The following is a 21,839-nucleotide window of genomic DNA, read 5'->3' as shown; positions in this document are numbered from 1 at the left end:
TCATGTGTTGATTTGGTTTATAAATATACTGATGTCATATTTGGCACAAAGGAGCTTAAGTCACTTGTTGTTTAGCACTCTGCTGAAAAAGGTGGTAGCTGTATGAAAGAATATTCATCAGTGCCTTAAACTTAGGTGACAAACCAGTTGAAGTGTAAAACAGGTCGGGTTATGAAACTACCTCGTAATGCAGTCCAGATGTTGCTGCTCTACATTACTGCGCACTAATAATTGTCAATACAGAATTGAGGTTTGTTTAAAGGGGGCCCGACACATTGTTTAAGTGCAGGTTTTGATATTGGAATGATTATATTCCATCTTGTGCCCCATGGATGGTGGCGGACGCAGGTAGGATATCTCAAACCAGTTAATACACAATTCCAAAAGAAGCAGTTCTAACGGGATAAGATGTTCAGCTTCACTCCGTTTGATTTACCTTGCTCAAGGGGAAGTTGCAGGGGTGAATTCTATAAGGCCAAGGGTAAAATATTGAAACGTATACCCATGTAATTGTTACAACTGTATAAAAATACTCACGGTGCAAGTGAACATAAAACAGAATACAACATCAGTACCAGTGCATGTTTCGAAGGAGCCATGACATTTTCAAAAAGTCCTAAATTAATCTGCAGTGTAAGAACTAATACAGGCATTGGATAAATGTGTTAGAAGTACCATGTTCATCTGAAAGTGTCTCTCAATATGGAAATACGTAAGGTCTTATGTAAATACATGTATACTGAATCAGTGGTGGAAGAAGTATTTCCACACTTTCAGTACAATTTCCAACAATGTAAAAGTGTAGAAGGATAATCAGCTAAATGTACTTCAAATAAAATGTGAAATATATTGGAGGGATCTTTGATGGGGGGGGGGGGGGGGCTTGTTTACCAGCCTGATGGCCTGCAGGGTAGAAACTGTTTGTGCTGAGATGAACACACAGTGGTATCACACATTGGAGCGCCTGTAGAAGTTGCTGAGAAGTTTGGGTGGCATGCCACATTTCCTCAGCCTTCTTTGGAAATATAGTCGCTGCTGGGCCTTCTAAATGTTCTGCAGTGCGTTGTGAGACCAGGTGAGGTCCTAGCTGATGTGAGTTCCGAGGAATGTTAAAATGTGTCACCCTTTCCACCTCAGTCCCAGCTATGTAGAGTGGTGCTGCACCCCCCCCCCCCCCCCTGGGTCAATAATCTTCTTCTTGTCTGTGTTCAGGGAATGAATATTATCCTGACACCAGGCCACACGTTCCTCCACCTCTCTTCTGTACGCTGTCTCAGCCTCACCAGTGATCATTCCAATGGCCGTAGTATCATCCGCTAACTTGATGATGCTGTTGTTTTTCTGGGAGGCCACACAGTCGTATGTGAAGACGGTCTACAGCAGGGGACTCAGAACACAGCCCTGTGGTGTCCCTGTGCTCACAGTTCTTGCGTCAGATGTATGGTTGCCAACTGACTGATTGGGGTATGTCTGAGAGAAAGTTCAGCACCCAGCTGCAGAGGGCAGGTGTCAGACCTAGAGTGAGGAATTTCGCTATGTTTATTGTTATGCACCAATCACCTAGCCTAATTCCTTTTATGTGTAACATACTTCCAGGGCTCTCAAGTTTTGAAGACAGGCAAGCGTGACATTTCTATCAGCACCCGATGCTCACCTGTACGCGCATTGCAGCTAGTGACTATTTTTTTGCTCCGTCCCTATGCGCGCAGACCGGCGTCGGAGCTCTGCAGCGACCGCGATCGACCTATCGATCGGCGTATTGAGCACCCCTGCATTCAAGCATTAAATAGCCGAGAGTTTTTTTCAGCGTGAGAAATACGATGTGTGGCGGGAGTGCGTGAGTTAAGACCGAAATGCGTGAGTTTCACGCTCAATGCGTGAGACTTGAGAGCCCTGTACTTCTCAATAAACAGTTCCGATTATAATGTCTCTGGAAACATTCATATAGTTGTTCCCCTTCTTGAAATGTAAAACCTACACTTTTCTACTTCTACATGTCTGGTAATGTATTGACTGGTTGGTAAGAAACTTGACACTCGATAAAAACTGGAACTATTGTACAACAGCACGACCTGCTGTTCACAGAGCGTACTATCGCCACACACAAAAACACCGGATGTTTGCCTGAAATCGCGCGATATCAGACCCAGCGAGATTTCAGACCGTTCTTTTCTCCCGGAACTTCAAGCAAGATGGTAGGTGAAATCCCGATTGTAAAGCTTTCCAAAATACAATCTAAGTGCATCTGAAGTCTAAAACAACTAATGAGGATGACTGGCTATGTCATCCGACAGTTACACGAGTCCGCTGGCCATTCTGTTAAAAATGGTTGCTCAGAGTGACGGATAAATGTGTGCTTGGAGGCACTGTATTAGCCTTAGCTGTGGCTAAGCTAACCCGGTGGTTCTACGTCTATTCCAGTCACTAAATATCACATAATTATCATGTCACTGTCGGTCCGAGCGAGTGTTAATACGCGCTTTTGTCAATGTTGATCGGTGACATTGAATTCAGTTTATGTTGGTGTAACTGCGAGATGTATACTAAGGTGGGGTGATGTGTCTCTTTCAGGCAGATACCGAGATCAAGAAGAAGCGTACCTTCAGGAAGTTCACCTACAGAGGTGTGGACCTGGACCAGCTTCTGGACATGTCCTAGTAAGTGAAACCCTGCTGAGTGGAGCAGTTGATGCTGCGTGGTGGTCAGCCGGAGAACTTTTTACAAGTTGAATTTGCGTGGAAACTTAACTGCTTATCGGTGTGAAGCTGAGCTTCATATCCATTGATAAAGTCCCACACTCAGCTCCTGAAATGGTATTGAAAGATTTTCCAGGCCATCATGTTTACATCCAAAGATCAGAGTTTGATGAAGGTAACTGCTTGCTGAATCCGGCTAGACATTACACTGAAAAAGGAAATGCATTCCTACACCACAGCCTGATGCACCACCTTAAATTAAGTGACTGACCCCATTTCAAATGTAGTTGCCCCTACACTACACTATTCTCCACATGTATAAGGCATCACACATATTTCAAGATGGCCAAGGACCTGATTGACAATGCTGTCCTCTTTCCCTGTGTAGTGAGCAGCTGATGCAGCTGTACTGCGCCCGCCAGAGGAGGAGGCTGAACCGTGGTCTGCGCCGCAAGCAGCAGTCTCTCCTGAAGCGCCTGCGTAGGGCAAAGAAAGAGGCTCCCCCCATGGAGAAACCAGAGGTTGTGAAAACCCATCTGAGGGACATGGTCATCTTGCCTGAGATGGTCGGGTCCATGGTTGGAGTGTACAACGGCAAGACTTTCAACCAGGTTGAAATCAAGGTGAGGCTTTATTGGTCAGGTGGTTGGGAGATTGTTCTCTATGAAACCCCAGCTTTCTTGGATGTCCCATCATTATTATCTGGACCCTCCTGTGAAGGAATATCGCTTGTGTTTCCAATAAAAGTTCACATTGGTGGGGAATGTAGAAAATCATTATACATACAGAACTAGAACGGGCACTCGGTAGAGCGCATACCTTCGCATATCACAAGATTGGGCATTGAATTATGAACATTTTGGCATTAGTTGCATGCCAATTGGACAAAAATGTATCGTGCTATGGTAAAAAAAAGATGTTGACCTTTCCATGACCTTGACCTTTGACCCGATTGATCCCAAAATCTAATCAAATGGTCCCCGGATAATAACCAATCATCCCACCAAATTCCATGTGATTCAAGAAGATTTGACCTGTTCATGACCTTTGGCCTTGACCTTTGACCCGATCGATCCCAAAATCTAATCAACTGGTCCCCGGATAATAAACAATCATCCCACCAAATTTCATGCGATTCGGTTCAATACTTTTTGAGTTTTGCGAATAACACGCATACAAATAAATAAATACACGGCGATCAAAACATAACCTTCCGGCATTTTCAATGCGAAGGTAACTATCTGAATTCATGAGTTGCGGCAAATAATGGGCTCTAAAGATCAATGTACGCATTAGAAATGTTGGCCATCTTTAACAGGGTTTATCATATAATGTTTACCTTTTGTGTATGACCGTTTGTGACATCTTATGACCATCTTAAGTTGATCAGCGATGATCCATAGAAGAAAATGCCACACACACACTCTAGAGTACAAGGGTCTGACATCTCCAGTCAAATGTACCAATCACAGTCGTTATAGAATATTTTTCTTTATATCTTGTCAGACCTCCGATTAGGATCAGCAACTACCACATCACTGTAGATTTAAGCTGTGTGTACCAAAGGTATATCGACACTAACCTATTTCTCTTTTCCATAGCCTGAGATGTGCGGCCACTACTTGGGCGAGTTCTCCATCACTTACAAGCCCGTCAAGCACGGTCGCCCTGGTATTGGAGCTACACACTCTTCTCGGTTCATCCCGCTGAAGTAGAAGGCTGCATTCTTTGTATAAATAAAAAACTGGTTGTGCCACAGAACTTGTTTGCTTTTCTTTTTTTGCATAACATTTAAAATAATATATTAATTGCTTTTGAGTATGAGGGTAATCTACTCTTAAAGTTTGAGCTTGAGATCTTTTGAGTTGTCCTAACAAACAAGATACCTGATAACACAGACTTGGTCTGTAATATCAATCTTCTGATTGATGATAGCTAACGTAAATATTTCAGAACTCACCATCGATACAGAAAGTCATCTGTCTTCATAATGAACTTGTTAACTTAAGCGGTACAGAGCCCAACCAGTGGATAGAAACACTGGGATTCGTGGGAAATACTGATACATCCGTAATGCCTGGTTTGGTACCTTATGTAATGTTTTTACCTTGTCTTGGTTGAATCTGAGAGGAGTGTTAATGTCATGTGTCATACCTGCAAACTTGTCACCTTTCGGTGAAATTCACCGTTTTGAACTCAAAATAAGTCATCCACGTGAATCGTGGAGATCCGAAGAGTTTTTGTTTTGGGTCACCTGGCCCGCTGCCGTTGAGATTGCAGTGAGACGCGGAGAAAAGTGTGACGTGGTGCTCTTCGCAATAGAACATCTTTGATTGGACGTGTCGCGTCTCGGCCAATCAGCGTTCAGATGTCCACAGCGTTTGGGGGTTCAGGTTAGCTTGAATGTTAGCCGCTACATCTGCTGCTGTCACGCTGCACGGTGTAGCGATGCTAACAAAGTACCCGTACGTTAAACACGATGTGATTTAGCATATTTTAGTATCGATACTTCATTAAGAGAGCGATCAGAGCGCACGCGCTGCTCCGTGTCGAGCTGTCTGCGCACACTGCGCTGCGCAGCTCACAGCGAGAGAAGTGGCGCAGCTTTAGAGACCGACTTCGGCTTAACAAATAAAAAGATGCCAGAAGTGAAATGTTTCAGTCTGTAAAGTTGTGTAACTCTCCAGCTGCTCATCCTGATGAACTGTGTATCATCTGGTCAGAGACTAACGGCCTCATAGTGTATCATCAATGCTATGATGGAACCATGTAGTTTCATTCATATCTGGCTGTATTAATACTAATATTACTGACATTTGTTAAGTGTTGAAAAAGTTGGTAAAAAGTGAACCATACAGATGTTTTATTTATTACTATTATATATAAATATACCAGTCTCGTATTTATGGTACCATATTGTTTTTATGGTATTGTATTGAATTCTGGTATCGGGTATCATGATATTTATGGCAGGTATGTAATATGTATAGAAGTTATAATATGAGTATCGTGACAAACAGGTAGAGACAGAACAGATTCAGGGAAAAGTCCATGAGGACTGTTCAGGCCAAAAAAAAGGAAGTTGGTTCATGAATGACTTTAACCATATTATATATAATGACAATGTATATTTGTTATTACTATCATTATAGGGCTGAGTCAGAGCGGAGGACCTTTTGTCTGTTTATTATCATTATTTAGATTTGTGGTCAGAACAATAAAATTACTGTAGTTGTGGTTCTAAAAGCTTTGAGGCTTCAAACAACATGGATGTGGTGTGGTGACAACAACAACAAAAAAGTCACCTGCACCCCCCCCCCCCCCCCCGTTGTCACCTTTTCACCCCTCATGAGTTTGCAGGTATGCATGTGTGCATATGTATATAACATATGTGTCTATATATTTATATATATATATATATACACGCTGAGTTACGGTTAATGCGCTGGAGTAAATAGAAAAGTTAAAATAAAAGTCAACAGATTTGCCACATGAAGCACTGACGCCTTTTCGGTGCGACTCTGAAAGAGGACCGGAGGGAACTCCATCAAGGCGAAGGTTCCGCCTCCCGAGCTACATTTTGTGTGTGGCCGCTCTGGGCCATGGATTCAACCTCTAGCAGTTGCACAATCTTTTTATTTTCACCAAGCTAATGAAATCCAGAACTTGATTATAGAAACAGTGGTCAGATTGGTATGTATTCTTCCTAATTCCAGCTTCTTATGTTGGGACGAGCGACAAAACGTCTTATTTTACAGGAAACCAGCGGCCGTTGGTTTAGCGGCTCGCGAGCTTCCAGCTAGCTAGGTAGCGGGCTAACCGGAGTTAGCCTCCAGAGCGAAACTGACAGAAGAGCTCTTGTCATGTCAAAATGTAGCTAACGTGCATGTTCTAAGCAGACACAGTTTGTTAACTGATATTTCTAAACAAGCTGGGGGTTCGCCATTCACTGCCAAAGACATGCACCGTTTAAAACGTGAAGACTAATACACCGGTGTTGTCCTGATGAGTAGCTCTTTGAAACCAGAGAACAAAGCTCTTTTGTAAGATCGCTAACTGGCATTAACGGTGCTGTATTTCACTATTCCACCTGACTTCTTACTCACTCCTAAAATATGATCGCTATTGACGACTGAGTCGCCTGCAGTGACACAATGGGGCCTTTCCATCTGACGTTATTTTCAAGTTGCAGCGTAATTCTTTCCATTGAACATATTTTACATTACGTTAGAAACAAAGAGGCCAATTTAAGTTAAAGTTTACTGCATATGGGGATGATTTATGCAGAATACAATCAATGTACTCGTATTGTACAAGCACACAATTAGGCAGATCTACTGAACAGTTTGGTTAATCTCCATTACACACTCCCATCATCCCTCTCCTCATACAGATACCCCGAGTAGGTACCAGCTGACAGCTAAACCTGTGATGCTGGGCATCTCTGAAGTGACTCAAGCTGAGGTATTATGCTGGTTGGGGTATCTGTTGTGAGCTCACGGTTTCATAAACACATAGTTAAGGTGCCTCAACATAGCATCAGCTTACACTCCTAACACTAATATAAGAAAGTCATTTAGAGTATGCGGTTTCCTTTAATGCCGTTTGCGTCATACTGATCCTTTACCCAACGGAGAAGGATAAAGGAAGGAATGTGGGGTTTCCCCTGTACTTCATCCACAGTGGAGTCGGAGATGTATCCATCCAACACATTAGAGATTTAACAGGAATTATGATCCTTAATTGACAATCTGGTCTGTAGTTATGACTCCATGTTTCTGAGTCAATATTCTTAAGTGATTTATGTTTTTCCTCTTGTCCTTGAGGGACATTGTGTAAAAAACAACAACTAAAAACTGTCCTCCAGTCATGAATGTCTTATAAGTCAGGAAAGGAGAAATAAACCCATCTACCTGCTGTCATAATGAGTCTGGGCCCCTGTTTACTCTGTTAGTTCTCTATTCTGAATGATCTTAGTACTGTACTTTGTTCATAGGTTACGATATTGGAGTGAGGTGTGTGACCGGTGAATGCATAGAGTCAAGAAGGTAAAACTTTGTGACAATAAAGAGGGTATCTGGAAAAGGTACAGTATAAGGTTCATATTATCTTCTTTAACTGCTTTGATGTTTCGGAAGATTGATTGAATAAATAATCAAACCAATTCCATTGAAGGAATTCATAAGTGCAGGTGTGTCTAAATTCCTGCACCTCTCACCATTGTTTTCTAATGTCAACATCCAGCTGTGTGACAGTGACCATGACGGCTGTGGACGGCCTTTCGGACAGTCCAGAGGTGGTTGAGATGGAGGATGTCCCATCTCAGTTCTTTGTGGAGAAAAACTCTTGGGAGGGCCTCCGGGACATTATTCACTGTAGCAGGAAGTACTCTGGCATGATCGCCAACAAGGCTCCCCATGATTTCCAGTTTGTGGAGAAGAAGGATGAGAACGGCCCCCACTCCCACCGCTTGTACTACCTCGGTAAGCTGATTGGTGCTTGATAATGGATCACTCTGCAGCAACTAATGAGCCTGTATGCCACTGTACTCTTTTCACCAGGCCCCATTCATGTTTTTCCTGCTCTCTGCAGCAGACTATGATTGCCTCATCATATTAAAACAATCACCGTGTCAAGTTTTTCCTTTTTCATTTCGCACCAGTTGTTCTTGTTGAAATTCCCTTTGTTGCTTTTCCATGTGCTTGACAGGAATGCCTTATGGAAGCAGAGAGAATTCATTACTCTATTCAGAAATCCCCAAGAAGATCCGAAAAGAGGCCCTCTTGGTGTTGTCATGGAAACAGATGCTGGATCACTTTCAGGTGAATTCCCATTCTTTTCCTGTTTGTGCAGCGCCAGTATCAAATGGCACGTCTTTGAGATGAGCAGTCCATGAAGGTGTGGTGAAATCACTATTTTATGAAACCTGGGATAAGTTCTAAAAGTGGCCATGGTATAAACTATGAGAGGGATGCTGCCTCTGTGCAACCATCGGGCGGTTATTTCATCTGGGGTGATGTTTCATTGATACACAGTGTACATGCTGCTCTCTAAACACACACACTTGTATAAACTTATCAAACTTGTATCTGCTTACTTCTAAATTTCTGTTCTTTAAGGCCACACCGCACCAGGGGGCTTACTCTCGAGAGGAGGAGTTGCTGAGAGAGCGTAAACGTCTCGGAGCCTTTGGTATCACCTCCTATGACTATCATGCCCAGACTGGCCTGTTCCTCTTTCAGGCCAGCAACAGCCTCTTCTACTGTCAGGACGGGGGCAGCAACGGCTTCATCGTGAGTACACTGATGTTTTGGTCTTCAATTTGGAATTCTTAAACTCAGGACAGATTTAATTCAGAGCAAAGTAAAGATCCACATCTCCTATATTCCACATCGAAGATTTGACGTGTAATTTTTTTATTTCTAATAATTGTAACTTGTACATTTTTAATTTGTTTTACTGGTATCACATTCATTATGCAATGCAAACGATGTAATAGGAGGAAATATGATCAAAAGAAGATATTATCCTTTTCTGTAGGTCAGCCTTTTAGTGTCTGCATAGCACAATTTGTGTTCTGTTTTGGTTTGTCACAGTCGTCCAATTGGTCGTCCACTTTAAGCAGCATGTTTGATGATTGTTTTAAGTGTATCATTACATTTGACCCCCTAGAATCTAAGCACCTCCTCGTGTTTAGTGCACTGTTTCATGTGTGTTCATCTTCAATGAAGACCATCCTTGCGTCAGACAGGTCTCACATTTTCGGTTTGCCTAGGACTAAGATTGTATATGTTGCTTTTAGCAGTCTGCTCCTGTAAAGCCTGTGGAGATCAAGACCCAGTGCTCGGGGACCCGCATGGACCCCAAGATCTGCCCTGGAGACCCTGATTTCTTAGCCTTCATCAACAATAACGACCTGTGGATAGCCCACATTATGACCGGCGAGGAGAGGAGACTCACGTACTGCCACAAAGGTCTGAAAGCAATAAAATCAGTAGCTTTACATGCTTGAATATCCTCTTTCAATTTCAATAGCGCTGTGAATTAAAGTAAAGATTGTTTTGATACTTGACATTTTCTATTTTCCTTGTATTTTTATTATTATCTTATACTGCATATAAATAATATAACATTGAGATGCCTTATTCTACATATATACTATACCAATAGCACTACATGGATGTAAACTCCCCCCCCCTAATTAATTTCCTTTTTGTTCCAGGTGTGGATAATGTAAAGGAGGACCCCAAGTCTGCAGGTGTAGCAACATTTGTCATCCAAGAAGAGTTTGACCGTTTCACTGGTTACTGGTGGAGTCCGTCGGCAGTGGAAGGTATCTAAGGCAGATTTATTTGAACCGTATAGTTTTACCTCAGTTAATTTTCAATTTGCACACAGTATTTTCTGTATAAACTTGCCTCAAATTAATGAATTTCCCGCCCTGTCAGACTCTAACGGAGGTAAAACGGTGTACCTGCTGTATGAAGAGGTGGATGAGACGGAAGTAGAGATTATTCATGTTCCATCTCCAGCACTGGAGGAGCGAAAAGCAGACGCATACAGATATCCCCGGACAGGTCAGTTTAGCCCAGGGCTGCCTCCACTGCGCACACGCAAAGGCTTGGAGCTGTTATATGTCAAAATGAATTTAATTTGACATTTTCCTTATGTCCTTACTTACAGGTAGCAAAAATCCTAAAGCTATCCTCAAACTGGCAGAGATCAAGACAGACCAGCAAGGAAGAGTACGTCTTTCACTACCTGTCTTTGTCTTTTTTGCTTCTCCAAAATGATATTTAGGCGTTCCTAAAGTGTGTTTTATGGTTGCACCTACAGATTGTGAGCACACAAGATAAAGAGCTGGTCGTCCCCTTCAACTCCTTGTTTCCTGGGACAGAATACATCGCCAGAGTAGGATGGACGAGTGATGGCAAATAGTGAGTGTTGCTGTCAAAGACTCAATGATGCTGTTTATTCTCAAAACAAACCACCAAAATATATATTGCCTGCTATTGTGATTAATACTGCGACATGGATTGGAATACATGTGGACACGATGATACATGTTTGGTGCCCTGAATGTTTAAAAAAAGCCTGAAACACTCTCAAACATTTCTTTTTTATATTTTTAACTTCATAGCATAAGAGTTGCTCTTCAGTTTTAGAGCCTACTTTGACCTCTTGCCCTCTGCGGAATAATTTGTTCAATATTCGTAGTGTAAGACATAAGTGTCTGAATTGTTCCTTATTTTTAAGGATGCTCTCATTCTTTTGTTTGTTCTGTATTGTATTGTGTTGAAATGTATATTTTGTGTAAGCACTGAGAGTCACTTTACCTCGTCAAATTCCTTGTTTGTGCAAACTTACTTGGCCAATAAAACTGATTCTGATTCTGATTCCCAAGCAAGACAATTGTGTCTTGCTCTCTGTTTAAAAGAAATGTTTCATTGTGCATTGTTTTTTAAAATTCTCTGTGAACTCACTGAACCACGTCCCCTAAACTGGGGTATCAACCGTATTATGTTTATGATTTTGTGTCATGGAATCTTCTGAGGTCTGGCTGCTCTGTGTCCCTCTAGTGGCTGGGCAGTGCTACTGGACCGCAGTCAGAGAAGGCTTCAGCTGGCCCTGCTGCCTCCAGCCCTCTTCATCCCTGTCACAGATGACCCAGCTCAGAGGCAGGAGAGTCTGGAGGCGGTGCCCAGTAACACACAGCCATACATAATCTACGAGGAGACGACAGACGTATGGATTAATGTAGGTCTTTCCACGTGGTGCCCTCTTGTGTTACCTTAGAATTCATGTCTCTCATGTTTCTAATAAACTCATTGTTCTGGTCGTGAATGCTTTAAGGATTCAGTAACTGACTGTTCTTCTCTTTTGTGCAGGTTCATGATATATTTTATCCTTTTATTCAAACGGCAGAAGATCAGTTTACTTTCATTTGGGTAAACGAGTCTAAAACCGGTTTCAGCCATCTGTATAACGTCACATGCCTGTTACAACCGGCCTGCCACCGTTGGACGGAGGACTACCAACACATAGAGGGTGAAAGACTTGGAAATGATTTTTAATTTCCTTGACATTTTCCTTTGCAATATTCCTGGTTTATGTCAGTGTTGGTTGTGTCAAGGAGGATGTTGACTCTTATCTGTTTTCTCCAGGAGACTTCAAATGTGCAATCAAAGAGGAGGTTACGTTGACCTGTGGAGAGTGGGAAGTGTTGGCAAGACATGGTTCCAAGGTTAGACAAAGTCTGTCAGTGTTGGATGTATAAATTCAAACCTATAAAAGATATGCTGTCGTTTAGAGTGCATCCTGAAAGTAGTTACACACACACACATACATACACGTGTGTGTGTGTGTATATATATATATGGTGTTTACTCCGTACACCAGGGCATTGACTTGAACATTAAATAACGATATGTTGTAATTAGAGGGTGTTTACATCTACAGCAGATGAAGGATCATTGTGCGGCGGCATTGTCCTAAATTGGTTCTAAGAATACTAAATTGGTCATTCAGTGTGGATGGAAACACCCTCAAACACAGTTAAATCCAGAAGACACAACGTTAATCTCTTGTGATCTGCTGAACTGGAGAGTTTCTGAATGTTTCTGGCTCCCTACATGCTCGTGTTCAACATTAAAACACGTGTAATCCAGAACTCAGTTGATATTAATATATGTCAGAGGCTCCATCGTCTCTTTATAGTAACTCAGTGTCATGCCTCGGCCTCAATGGTATTTATTGTCTCTTTTTTTAACTCACTTTTTTTATTTAGTTTTCAACAATATAACCATATATATTTTCATACAGTCATTTTCAGTTGTTTGTCTTGGTACACATGGTATTCAGGTACAGTGTACAACACAAAAAGAACAACAAACATCAAATGGTGCTCACTCCAAGAAAAAAAGAGGGAAATAATTAATAGATTGCGTTAAAGATCATGAAATATAAATACAAATAAAGTAATTAATTTAAATAATAATTGTCCACTCTTGAGTGTCGTGTTGTATGTGCCATAGATGCTTTACAGAGAGAATTGTGTATGATGTGTGTGTGTCAGAGAGAGACATTTATTTATTTATTGCCTTTTCATTGTCGTTTAATGTTTCTCCTTTTGTTAGATCTGGGTGAATGAGGCATCAAAGTTGGTGTACTTCCAGGGCACCAGAGACACTCCTCTGGAGCACCACCTCTACGTGGTCAGCTATGACTCACCAGGGGATGTGGTCAGACTAACCAAGCCTGACTTCTCTCATAGCTGCTCTATTAGTCAGGTAATCCATTCATTTGTTTCCCAACTCATCCAAATACATGCATGCGCATTTCGTTAGTTCATTCATTTATTTTTTAATCCAAAAATGTTAATTTATCCATATTCACAAAAGCCCCCAATGTAGTTGAGATATTGCTCTGTTGACGATCCCTTTTTGGCGGCCAGCCATAGTTATATTTCAAAAAGTAAATGCTATAGTAAAGAAAATATTTTCCCACAGCATGGTTAAAAACATGATCAATAATGTAGTTCAATGTATTTTAAGTTTTATATCATGACCTAGAATACAACTACATCACAACATGTGACTACAGGGGTAACACAACTTGTAATCTAGTGTGAATGCTGTAAATCTGAGATTTAAGAAGTTAAGAACAATACAAGTGAAAGCACCTTTTGAAACCTGAGGAAAGCTGTCCAGGCCAGGGATTGTTTGCATAAGCTGCAGTACGCGTAACGGTAAATGTTCTCTGGCTGTCGGCAGTAATTTACAATGACGTTAGCTCATGTTGGGCTTTAACTACTTATTTTGAAGTACGTGGTGGAGCATTTCCATCGATTCCCTCGTGCCTCAGCCTTTCCGGCTCTTCTTTGGCCGTTCTATTTCGTTCATCATTCTTTAGTTTGTAATACTTTGCCACTCTCTCCCATCTCTTATTCTGCAGAACTTTGACTTTTTTATCAGCCACTACAGTAATGTGAGTACGCCTCCATGTGTTCACATCTACAAACTGACCAGCTCAGAAGGTGACCCTCTACACATGGTCCCTGAATTCTGGGCCAGCATGATGGAATCACCAGGTAAACAGGATGTGATGTAAAAAACCGCCATACAGTAGTTTCCTGATGTTTTCTATATTTTTATTAACATTATTGGGCCAAGTTTGAAGGTTCCCCGACTGCTTTTTTTGTTGTAACAATCTATAGAGCTGAGTCTGTAGGGGAAAGGTGAGGTCTGGCTTTGATTAAATCAAGGACAGTCAGTTCCATCCACAGTTGTCCTCCAGAAGATCTTAACAGAAATTCGATAATGTGTTGCTCAAACACTTTCGTCATCAAGAGCGATTTGAGTCGGAGCTGATTGTTGTTTATGATTCATAAGTTAATAAGTGAGAAGGTTATTCTTTGCCTTTTTGTTTCCAGGTGTTTCTGCTTTGGTAGAAGTTTAGGGGTCAAAGAGTAACTGCCAACCTCTTCCTGTGTTTACACTACGAGAGACACAGCAACTGGTTACAATGGAAGCCGGTGACATGAAGCACAGATTGACCTTCGACACATTTCATTCCCGTGTCCCGTAAAGCACTAAAAATCAAATCAAATTCAGCTGATCGCAAAAAAAATTTATGTTTTTGTTTCACCCCGTTTACATCTAAGAAAAGCTATTAGCCAGTTCCCAGTGCTATTAAAGACTTAACTACCAGGGTTTTTCCTGGGTCAAAATGGGTCTTCGGTGTTCCCAAAAAAATGTTTTAGCGCGCTGCGCACGTCCTGTTTTACCATATCACCGTAATTAGCAGATATCTGTGTATTTTTTTTCCTTTTTTTCCCATAAATAATGGAGGCAATGCTTGAGGAAATCATTTTGCTAAAATAGATAGGCTAATAGATTGACAATTCGAGATGCACCGATCAGGTTTTTGGGTGCCGATCACTGAAATCAGTATCTGCCGATCCGAAAATACCGATCACGGTGTTGATTGAAGCATTCTATTTATTGTGAAGCATTATTGCCTAGGACTATGAGGAAATACATATATAAAGCACCTCAAACATGAAAGAAATTACAGATTTCTTTAAACATTTAGGACTTTTACTTTGAAAAATGTCCTAATTGATACATTCATTTTAATTTATTTATTTCAACAATCTGTACACACAATACAATCTCCTGCCCAAACTCTCACATCCCAAAAAAAACCCTCAAGGGACCCTCAAGGAAAAAAAGGAAAGAAGGAAAGGAGGAAAAAGGAAGGGGAAAGGGAAACCTGGAGGATGGGATCAGGAGATAAACACCAGAAGGACAATAATGCAATAAATGTAATGGATGCAATAAACAGAATGTACAGAAGGAATAGTAATGCATTAATACATTCAATTGACCTCCACCATCCATCAGGCATCCACGATCAGATGGAGGAGGATGGAGTCAGGGTGGAGGGAGGTGGAGGAGAGGACAGTAGATAGTCCAACAGCAGGCAGGTGGTCGCAGGAGCAATTCCCACCAGGTCTCTCATCATCAGACATGATCCATAGGTCCTCCTCAAAAAAGAGGACGAAAGCAGAGTTAAAAGAAAGGTGATTGAGAGATGAAAGCAGAAGATGAGAGAGAAAAAAGAGGGAAGGAGAAAGGAGATAGAGATAAAAAATCCTGGCGTCCCCGGCAGCTATAGCTATAGAGCAGCCTAAAGGCCCAGGCATATCAAGGGCAAACCCTAACTATAAACTGTAAACTCTGTCAAAGAAGAGGACTCTAAGTCGTCTCTTTCTAGGGTGACTGTCTGTGTCTCCCGGTGACTGCCTGGCTGGGCTGGTAAAAAGGAAAGGCTTGATAAAAGGCTCTGGCATTCTACTTGCTACTTCTTCTTTTCTACAAGTAAGTAGCATTAGCAAGCGTAGCTCTCTAGGTTGAGTCAATATATATGATACAGGCTCTTAAGATATGATGAGCATCACCAATCAAAGGCTTTGTAGGTTAGAGAAGATTTTAAAGTGATTATTGATTTTTTTGGGAGCCAGCAGTAGCAGAGAGCAGAGCAGGTAGTGTGATCTCTTTTCTTAGTTTTGTTTAGACGAGCTGCTGCAGCATTCTGGATCAACTGGAGGGACCTAAGAGAGAGATTAGAGCAGCCTGCTAATATGAGTTGCAGTAATCCAGTCTCAAGTAAAGAACGCGTGAACCAATTTTTCTGCATCTTTTTGAGACAAGATGTGCCTGATTTTTGAAATATTACGTAGATGAAAGAATGCAAATTGTTAAAATTGTTTGATTGCTATTGTAGGGGATTTCAGATATGTATGGAACACATCTGCGTCATTCATTTCCTGGAACTCTTGGGGAAATCTATATACAGGACTTTTTTTAACATACAAAAGTCTGACTTATTTTTATAAACTCTTCCTTGGTACAGTAGAAATGTTTTAATGTTAGCATAATTTAAGCTAAATCTCAGAAACGATCTCCAAAGATACAAAATCAGTTCATTGTTTACTTTTATATGTTCGTGTATGATTTGTCGACATCTTATTTTTATAAACGGATGTGGTTTCACGTGGTTCTTTCCGCTAACCTTGCAAAACCGGATGTTGTCGCATAAATCCTTCCGCTAACTTTATCAAAACCCGCGCGCGCTCCCGATGGAATGCGTTTACCGTGAGCATCAGTCTGTAGGGGCTCAGACATGTGAGAGTCGGCTGAGTCGACCCAGAGATTCAACTCGGGGGACGGGGACGCCGCTCGCTGCGTGAGGATCCCCTCGTGGACCTCTCACTCTGCGGCCCTCGCCGGGCGCAGCGTCTCCGTTGCGGTGCGCCGCGATTGAAACGTCTCTGATAGTTTTTCTCGCAGATTTGATGTCATCTGATCGGCCAAGATTGATCGGCCGTTTTGAGAACGCCGATCAAAACCGATAATGGGAATATCGGCCGATATGGATCGGCGCCGATCAGATCGGTGCATCCCTATATAGTCCAGGTGTATTGGTGCACGTCGGGCTGTTGAGTGATCAGCAGCTGGCCGCTCTGTCCATTCACCTCACAGTTGCGTATTGATCAGATAGAAGACACGCTTATCAACTCGATTACTATTGATCAAAACAGAACGAGGGTTTGGCTGTAGCCTACTTGAAACATACTATTGAGAACATATTCGCTGACGTGCACGTGATGAACAGTTTTTTTTTTTTTTTTTTTCCATCGCGGACTTTTTTTGCCTTAGGTACTCGGGATTTGTCATAGGCGTTCGGGAAAACGGCTTAGGCGCGCGCCCAAATTTTCTCTATTCAGGAAAAACCCTGACTACATGAATCAGGCTTGAACAACACTTCCCATGACTCTGCCACATAGACCTGGTCTCTCTTTGTTGTTTTGTAGCCGTGAGGCCGGTAATCTGAACATTACATGATACAGGGGTCCCCCAGAGTCACTGCATGTTGGTGCTATTAAACTCAATTAAACACCCTAGTTTAGAAGTACAGGAAAGGGGCGACAAAAAAGTGGCTTTACTACGGGAAAGCAGAGCAGTTTCCGAATGTAAATGTCAGGTGTATGAGAAAGAATTCCTGCTCCAACCTGCAGGACATGTTGCAATATTGGTTCCAGAGTATCTCTAACTTTCCAAAAGAAAATGTATCACAATCTATTGCCAAATCACTAATGTGGGCCATGTTTGTTTTACTGTGTAAAACAAATATTAGTGTTTTATTAATATCCCCAACAGGTTTGCATGCTTTAGTGTGTGGTTTTGCCGACTCATTCCTCTAAAGTTCCCCGAGGAGCTGAGCCCTGATGGTTTGAGAACGTGCTAACCTAATGAACACACGTGTTAATATGTCTTCCAGGTTGCCCGGGAGATTACATTCCACCGGAGATTTTTGACTTTCCAGGGAAGTCGGGCTTCCAGCTTCACGGGATGGTGTACAAGCCTCACAAGCTGCTGCGTGGCCAGAAGCACCCGACGGTTCTCTTTGTGTATGGAGGCCCTCAGGTTTGTGGATGTAATCAGTTTCATCAGAAATTGGGATGTTATCATTGAATGTATTTTAACTCTAAATCTGTCCTTCTGTACACATTACATCTATTGCATCTGTCCATCCTGGAGGGATCCTCCTCTGTTCTCTCCTGAAGGTTTCTTCCCTTTTCCCCCTGAAGGGTTATTTGGGAGTTTTTCCTGGTCCGATGTGAGGTTTTGGGGCAGGGATGTCTGTGTGTACAGATTGTAAAGCACTCCGAGACAAATTTGTAATTTGTGAAATTGGGCTATACAAAAAAAAAAAACTGAATCATACTTTTGTGTTCACAAAATGTAGCTTTAATTCTGTATTGCAGTGTAGATAAAAAAAAAATGTAAATGACAACAAAAGTGTGTGTACGTATTCAGGTGCAGCTGGTGAACAACTCCTTCAAGGGGACGAAGTACCTCCGTCTGAACACGCTGGCGTCTCTGGGCTATGCCGTGGTCGTCATTGATGGAAGGGGCTCCTGTCAGAGGGGCCTTAAGTTTGAAGGAGCACTGAAAAACAAAATGGTAAAGTATTAAATCTATTCAGTCAAAGAAAACCATTTGAATGCCATACAAACATGAACAAGTTGGATAACCCTCTAACACTTGTCTCTTCAGGGTCAGGTGGAGATCGAAGACCAAGTGGAGGGGCTGCAGTTTGTAGCGGAGAAGTTTAAATTTGTGGACCTGAGCCGTGTTGCCATTCACGGCTGGTCCTATGGGGGCTTCCTCTCCCTCATGGGCCTCATTCAGCGACCCAATATCTTCAAGGTTAGGACCCTTTTCATCCTTAAACCATACACTCGCCTTCTTTCTCTCAGTGAGCATTCTCTGATGAGAAAGCACGCCACAGAGATAGTTTGTATCACTACGGCGTGCACTTTAAACCGACTTGATGCCTAAATCGATACCTCGACGTTGAGCTTGTGATGCATTTGCAGCTTCCTTCCACATGGTGTCTTTGTTGCACAATGTGTTGGCAAGTAGCCTTTATTCAGTAGATTCACATATCATTCTGTGAGCTACAGGGATTGGGAAAGTTCAATATACCAACGTTTTCTTTTTTGCTCAATGTATATCCAACATCAAAATACACTGAGCATATAAAATAGAATTATACAGTAAATATAATCAACCACCTTCCACTTGTGAGTTGCTCTCCAGCGTCTTTATTCTGACTGCGCTGTGCTTCCCTGCCAGTTGGCGATTGCCGGCGCCCCGGTGACGGTGTGGATGGCGTACGACACGGGCTACACGGAGCGCTACATGGATGTGCCGGAGAACAACCAGCAGGGCTACGAGGAAGGCTCCGTGGCCCTGCATGTGGACAAGCTGCCCAGCGAGTCAGTACACGCACGTCTAAATAGTTCAATGTGACCATGCTGCGGGTGCCATGTCATCTGTATGTGTACGTGTTTCATGATGAGCCGTAGTCCCTGTCGAGACGAGCTGCAAATTCTTTGAAAGAACGCTCAAATCATAAATGATGTCTGTCTAAAGGTGCGTTCACACCAAAAGCGAAACTATTTTTTCGCGTGACCAAATCCCATGAAAAGTCAACGTACAGACGCGATATTTTCCCGGGCGGCGCGTTTGGGGCGACGCGATGTGGGCGATGCGTTTACTGCGGCGCAATTTTCGCCCCGAGTTGAAATATTTCAACTTTGAGGCGGTCATCTCGCAACTCGAGCCAATCAGCTCTTGAGTTCCGCTCTCGTAGCTGGAAGCGGAAGTCTTTCAGGCGTAACCGTAACTTCATCGGTGAAAGTGACCGAGCTGAGTGAGCCTACGGGTGATGTCATGAACACAAACAGAGGGCGTTAGTGTGTGGGACGTCCACAACAAGTATAAAGCAGAACTAGTGGTTAGTTATTCTGGTGGATGAAGGAGAAGATAACGGTCTTTACGGAGACGAGACACAGAGATTATGGCGAAAAATCGCTTCGCTTTTGGTGTGAACGCACCTTTACACATGGGGAAGCCAATGTTTCACCAAATATTTGTGTTGGGGTCATTATGGTCCTTGACCTCAAATTAACTTGAACTTCAAGCAATGTTTGATGAAAACATGTCCGTGCGGTGTCGCTCGTATTTGTTCGAGTAAATGCACGTTGGTGGTTTGTTCCTTACACGAGAGTCTCTGAAGCCCTGCAGCTGCAATGTCTCACCGTACTATTACTTAACCTGTTTTAAAATCACGAAGGGATGGGGAGTCTTTCTGGATTGGACATCCTGTGTTCCATTACTTTAGTATGGAAGCGTATTATGTTGTAACCGTGTATTCTTTGTCCTTCCAGACCCAACCGCTTGCTGATTCTTCATGGCTTCCTAGATGAGAATGTGCACTTTTTCCACACCAATTTCCTCGTGTCTCAGATAATCCGTGCTGGGAAGCCCTATCAGCTTCAGGTTAGCGTCGCAAGCCTTATTCTACCAAAGTAACACAGGTTTTTTTTAAGTTGACGTAGGAATACTTTATACTCGGTGGACATAATGTACATATCTCTTCATAAATGTTTTTTTTTATATCTCTGCACCACAGAAATGCACAAAACCAGCAGCAAATCTGTTTGATATATTTGCCATAGACCACTCTGTTAAACAGGAGTCAACTAAAATCATTCAGAAATCATTTCAGTGTTATATGTGAAGAATGCCAGGAGACGTACATGCACCACATGTCAGTCTGATTCGGTTGCCCTGTTTACATCTTTCAGGTTTACCCCAACGAGCGACACAGTATTCGCTGCCCTGAGTCCGGAGAGCACTACGAGATAATGCTGCTGCACTTTCTACAACAATACCTCTGAAATGAGACGACGGCGGAGAAGTGAAGTCTGGTTTCCCCTCCTTTACCCCTCCAGCTCACCGGCCATCTTTACTCTCCCGCACCTCTCCGCCCGCATGTCGAGTCTCCACCGGTTCACCCCGTCATCGAGAGAGCGCCGGACGCGCTGCAGCCACAAGCCCCTCTCTCCTCTGAAGGAGTCGCGTCACCGTTCCACTACGACACCGCCCTCTGTCGCTCGGTCTGTCTCATGTTGTTACTCGCTTGTTCGCTCTGTCTTCCCCTCCCCCCCCACCACCCTGTACAGTCTGGGGTCTGGGTTACGAGCACAGAGATTTGGTGTCTCCCCCTGAAAGCTGAACAAAGACAAGGAGAAATATTAGCCGGCTGTGTCACATTGACTCATCGCTCACTCACGTCCTCATCTCTGCAAGCATGATGGGTTTTTGCCAAATGTTATCGCGTTGTCGTCTCCCCCCTCCCTGCTCTATTTGTTTTATTCACTCGAGTTAGTGGATGGGATTACAGTTCACATATATGAAATGAAATCGACACGCATATTTGCAGACATGAGCGCCCACACTATACATATGTAAAATACATACACTCACAAGCACACATAGAATTGCAATATCCATACTTACTGTGACGCCTTAGCTCGCAGTTTGTGTATCGATGAAGAAAAAACACAGACTCTTCTACTGTCCACTTGTTTTAAGTGTGTGTTGTTTAATATAAAATATTTTATGGATTTTTATTCTTTTTTCTTTGTGCTGATGTGAGCTGGCCGCTCATTGACATTCTTGCGCCGTTCTTTCCCCTCACATTACATTTCTTGAGATGTCTGCTTGCCTTCTTAACACATAATTTATATTTGTTAAAGTACCTCATGACTCTTGATCATGCTGGTATTTCCTTTTTTTACTGCAATAAAGACAACAGGAGGGTGAGCACTGGAGTCTTACAACAGCTTTGTACCACCGGTATACAATTTGTACATGAAGATGAATAAATGTATGAATCAATCTCATGTTGTCCTTGACTGTCATTTCCTATTCATGTAGCTCCAGATGGTGCATGTCGTATATGATTGCGGCATGTTTCATTTTGTTTAATGTGCACGCTTGTGTTTTCTGATTCTGACGGTCGTCTCGTGATGCTTTCCTCCACATTCTGTCTTGTTATTCACATCAGCAGCACTCGACCGAAGCTCCACCGCTGCTGCAACAAGGGCTTTCAAGCACAGATGAAGCCGCAGATGCTTGAGGCTCTTCTCTCGCCGTTCTTTGTTGCCATGGTTACCCTTTATTAATAGTACTCCTCGTCCGTGAGTGATGCCTAACCTTGATC

General features: G+C 42.6%; 2 protein-coding genes across 3 annotated transcripts; both read left to right on the top strand.

Moving 5' to 3' along the window:
* The first annotated feature begins 2,141 nt into the window (after positions 1-2,141).
* Positions 2,142-4,457, top strand: rps15 (ribosomal protein S15). Its single transcript, XM_056420488.1, has 4 exons — positions 2,142-2,195; positions 2,572-2,657; positions 3,085-3,319; positions 4,298-4,457. Exons 1-4 carry the CDS (start codon positions 2,193-2,195, stop codon positions 4,409-4,411), a joined length of 438 nt encoding a protein of 145 aa, XP_056276463.1. The 5' UTR covers positions 2,142-2,192; the 3' UTR covers positions 4,412-4,457.
* Positions 4,458-6,281: 1,824 nt separating this feature from the next.
* Positions 6,282-21,516, top strand: LOC130197670 (dipeptidyl peptidase 9-like). Of its 2 annotated transcripts, none has more exons than XM_056420465.1 (21): positions 6,282-6,389; positions 7,693-7,782; positions 7,941-8,179; positions 8,406-8,518; positions 8,816-8,989; positions 9,502-9,670; positions 9,919-10,029; positions 10,145-10,273; positions 10,380-10,441; positions 10,533-10,633; positions 11,276-11,453; positions 11,585-11,744; positions 11,861-11,940; positions 12,833-12,985; positions 13,650-13,785; positions 17,541-17,686; positions 18,080-18,226; positions 18,320-18,472; positions 18,902-19,044; positions 19,999-20,110; positions 20,419-21,516. In XM_056420465.1, the coding sequence occupies exons 2-21, from the start codon at positions 7,727-7,729 to the stop codon at positions 20,509-20,511; spliced, it is 2,655 nt and encodes an 884-aa protein (XP_056276440.1). In that variant the 5' UTR covers positions 6,282-6,389; positions 7,693-7,726; the 3' UTR covers positions 20,512-21,516. The 2 variants fall into 2 exon arrangements, with proteins under 2 accessions (XP_056276440.1, XP_056276439.1); XM_056420464.1 differs by having other exon boundaries at positions 9,499-9,670.
* The last annotated feature ends 323 nt before the right edge of the window (positions 21,517-21,839 follow it).

The sequence above is a fragment of the Pseudoliparis swirei genome, chromosome 8 (genome assembly GCF_029220125.1).
Source record: "Pseudoliparis swirei isolate HS2019 ecotype Mariana Trench chromosome 8, NWPU_hadal_v1, whole genome shotgun sequence".
Taxonomy (NCBI): Eukaryota; Metazoa; Chordata; class Actinopteri; order Perciformes; family Liparidae; genus Pseudoliparis; species Pseudoliparis swirei.
Note: the sequence above shows the minus strand (reverse complement) of the source record. Positions and strands in the feature narration are given on the sequence as shown.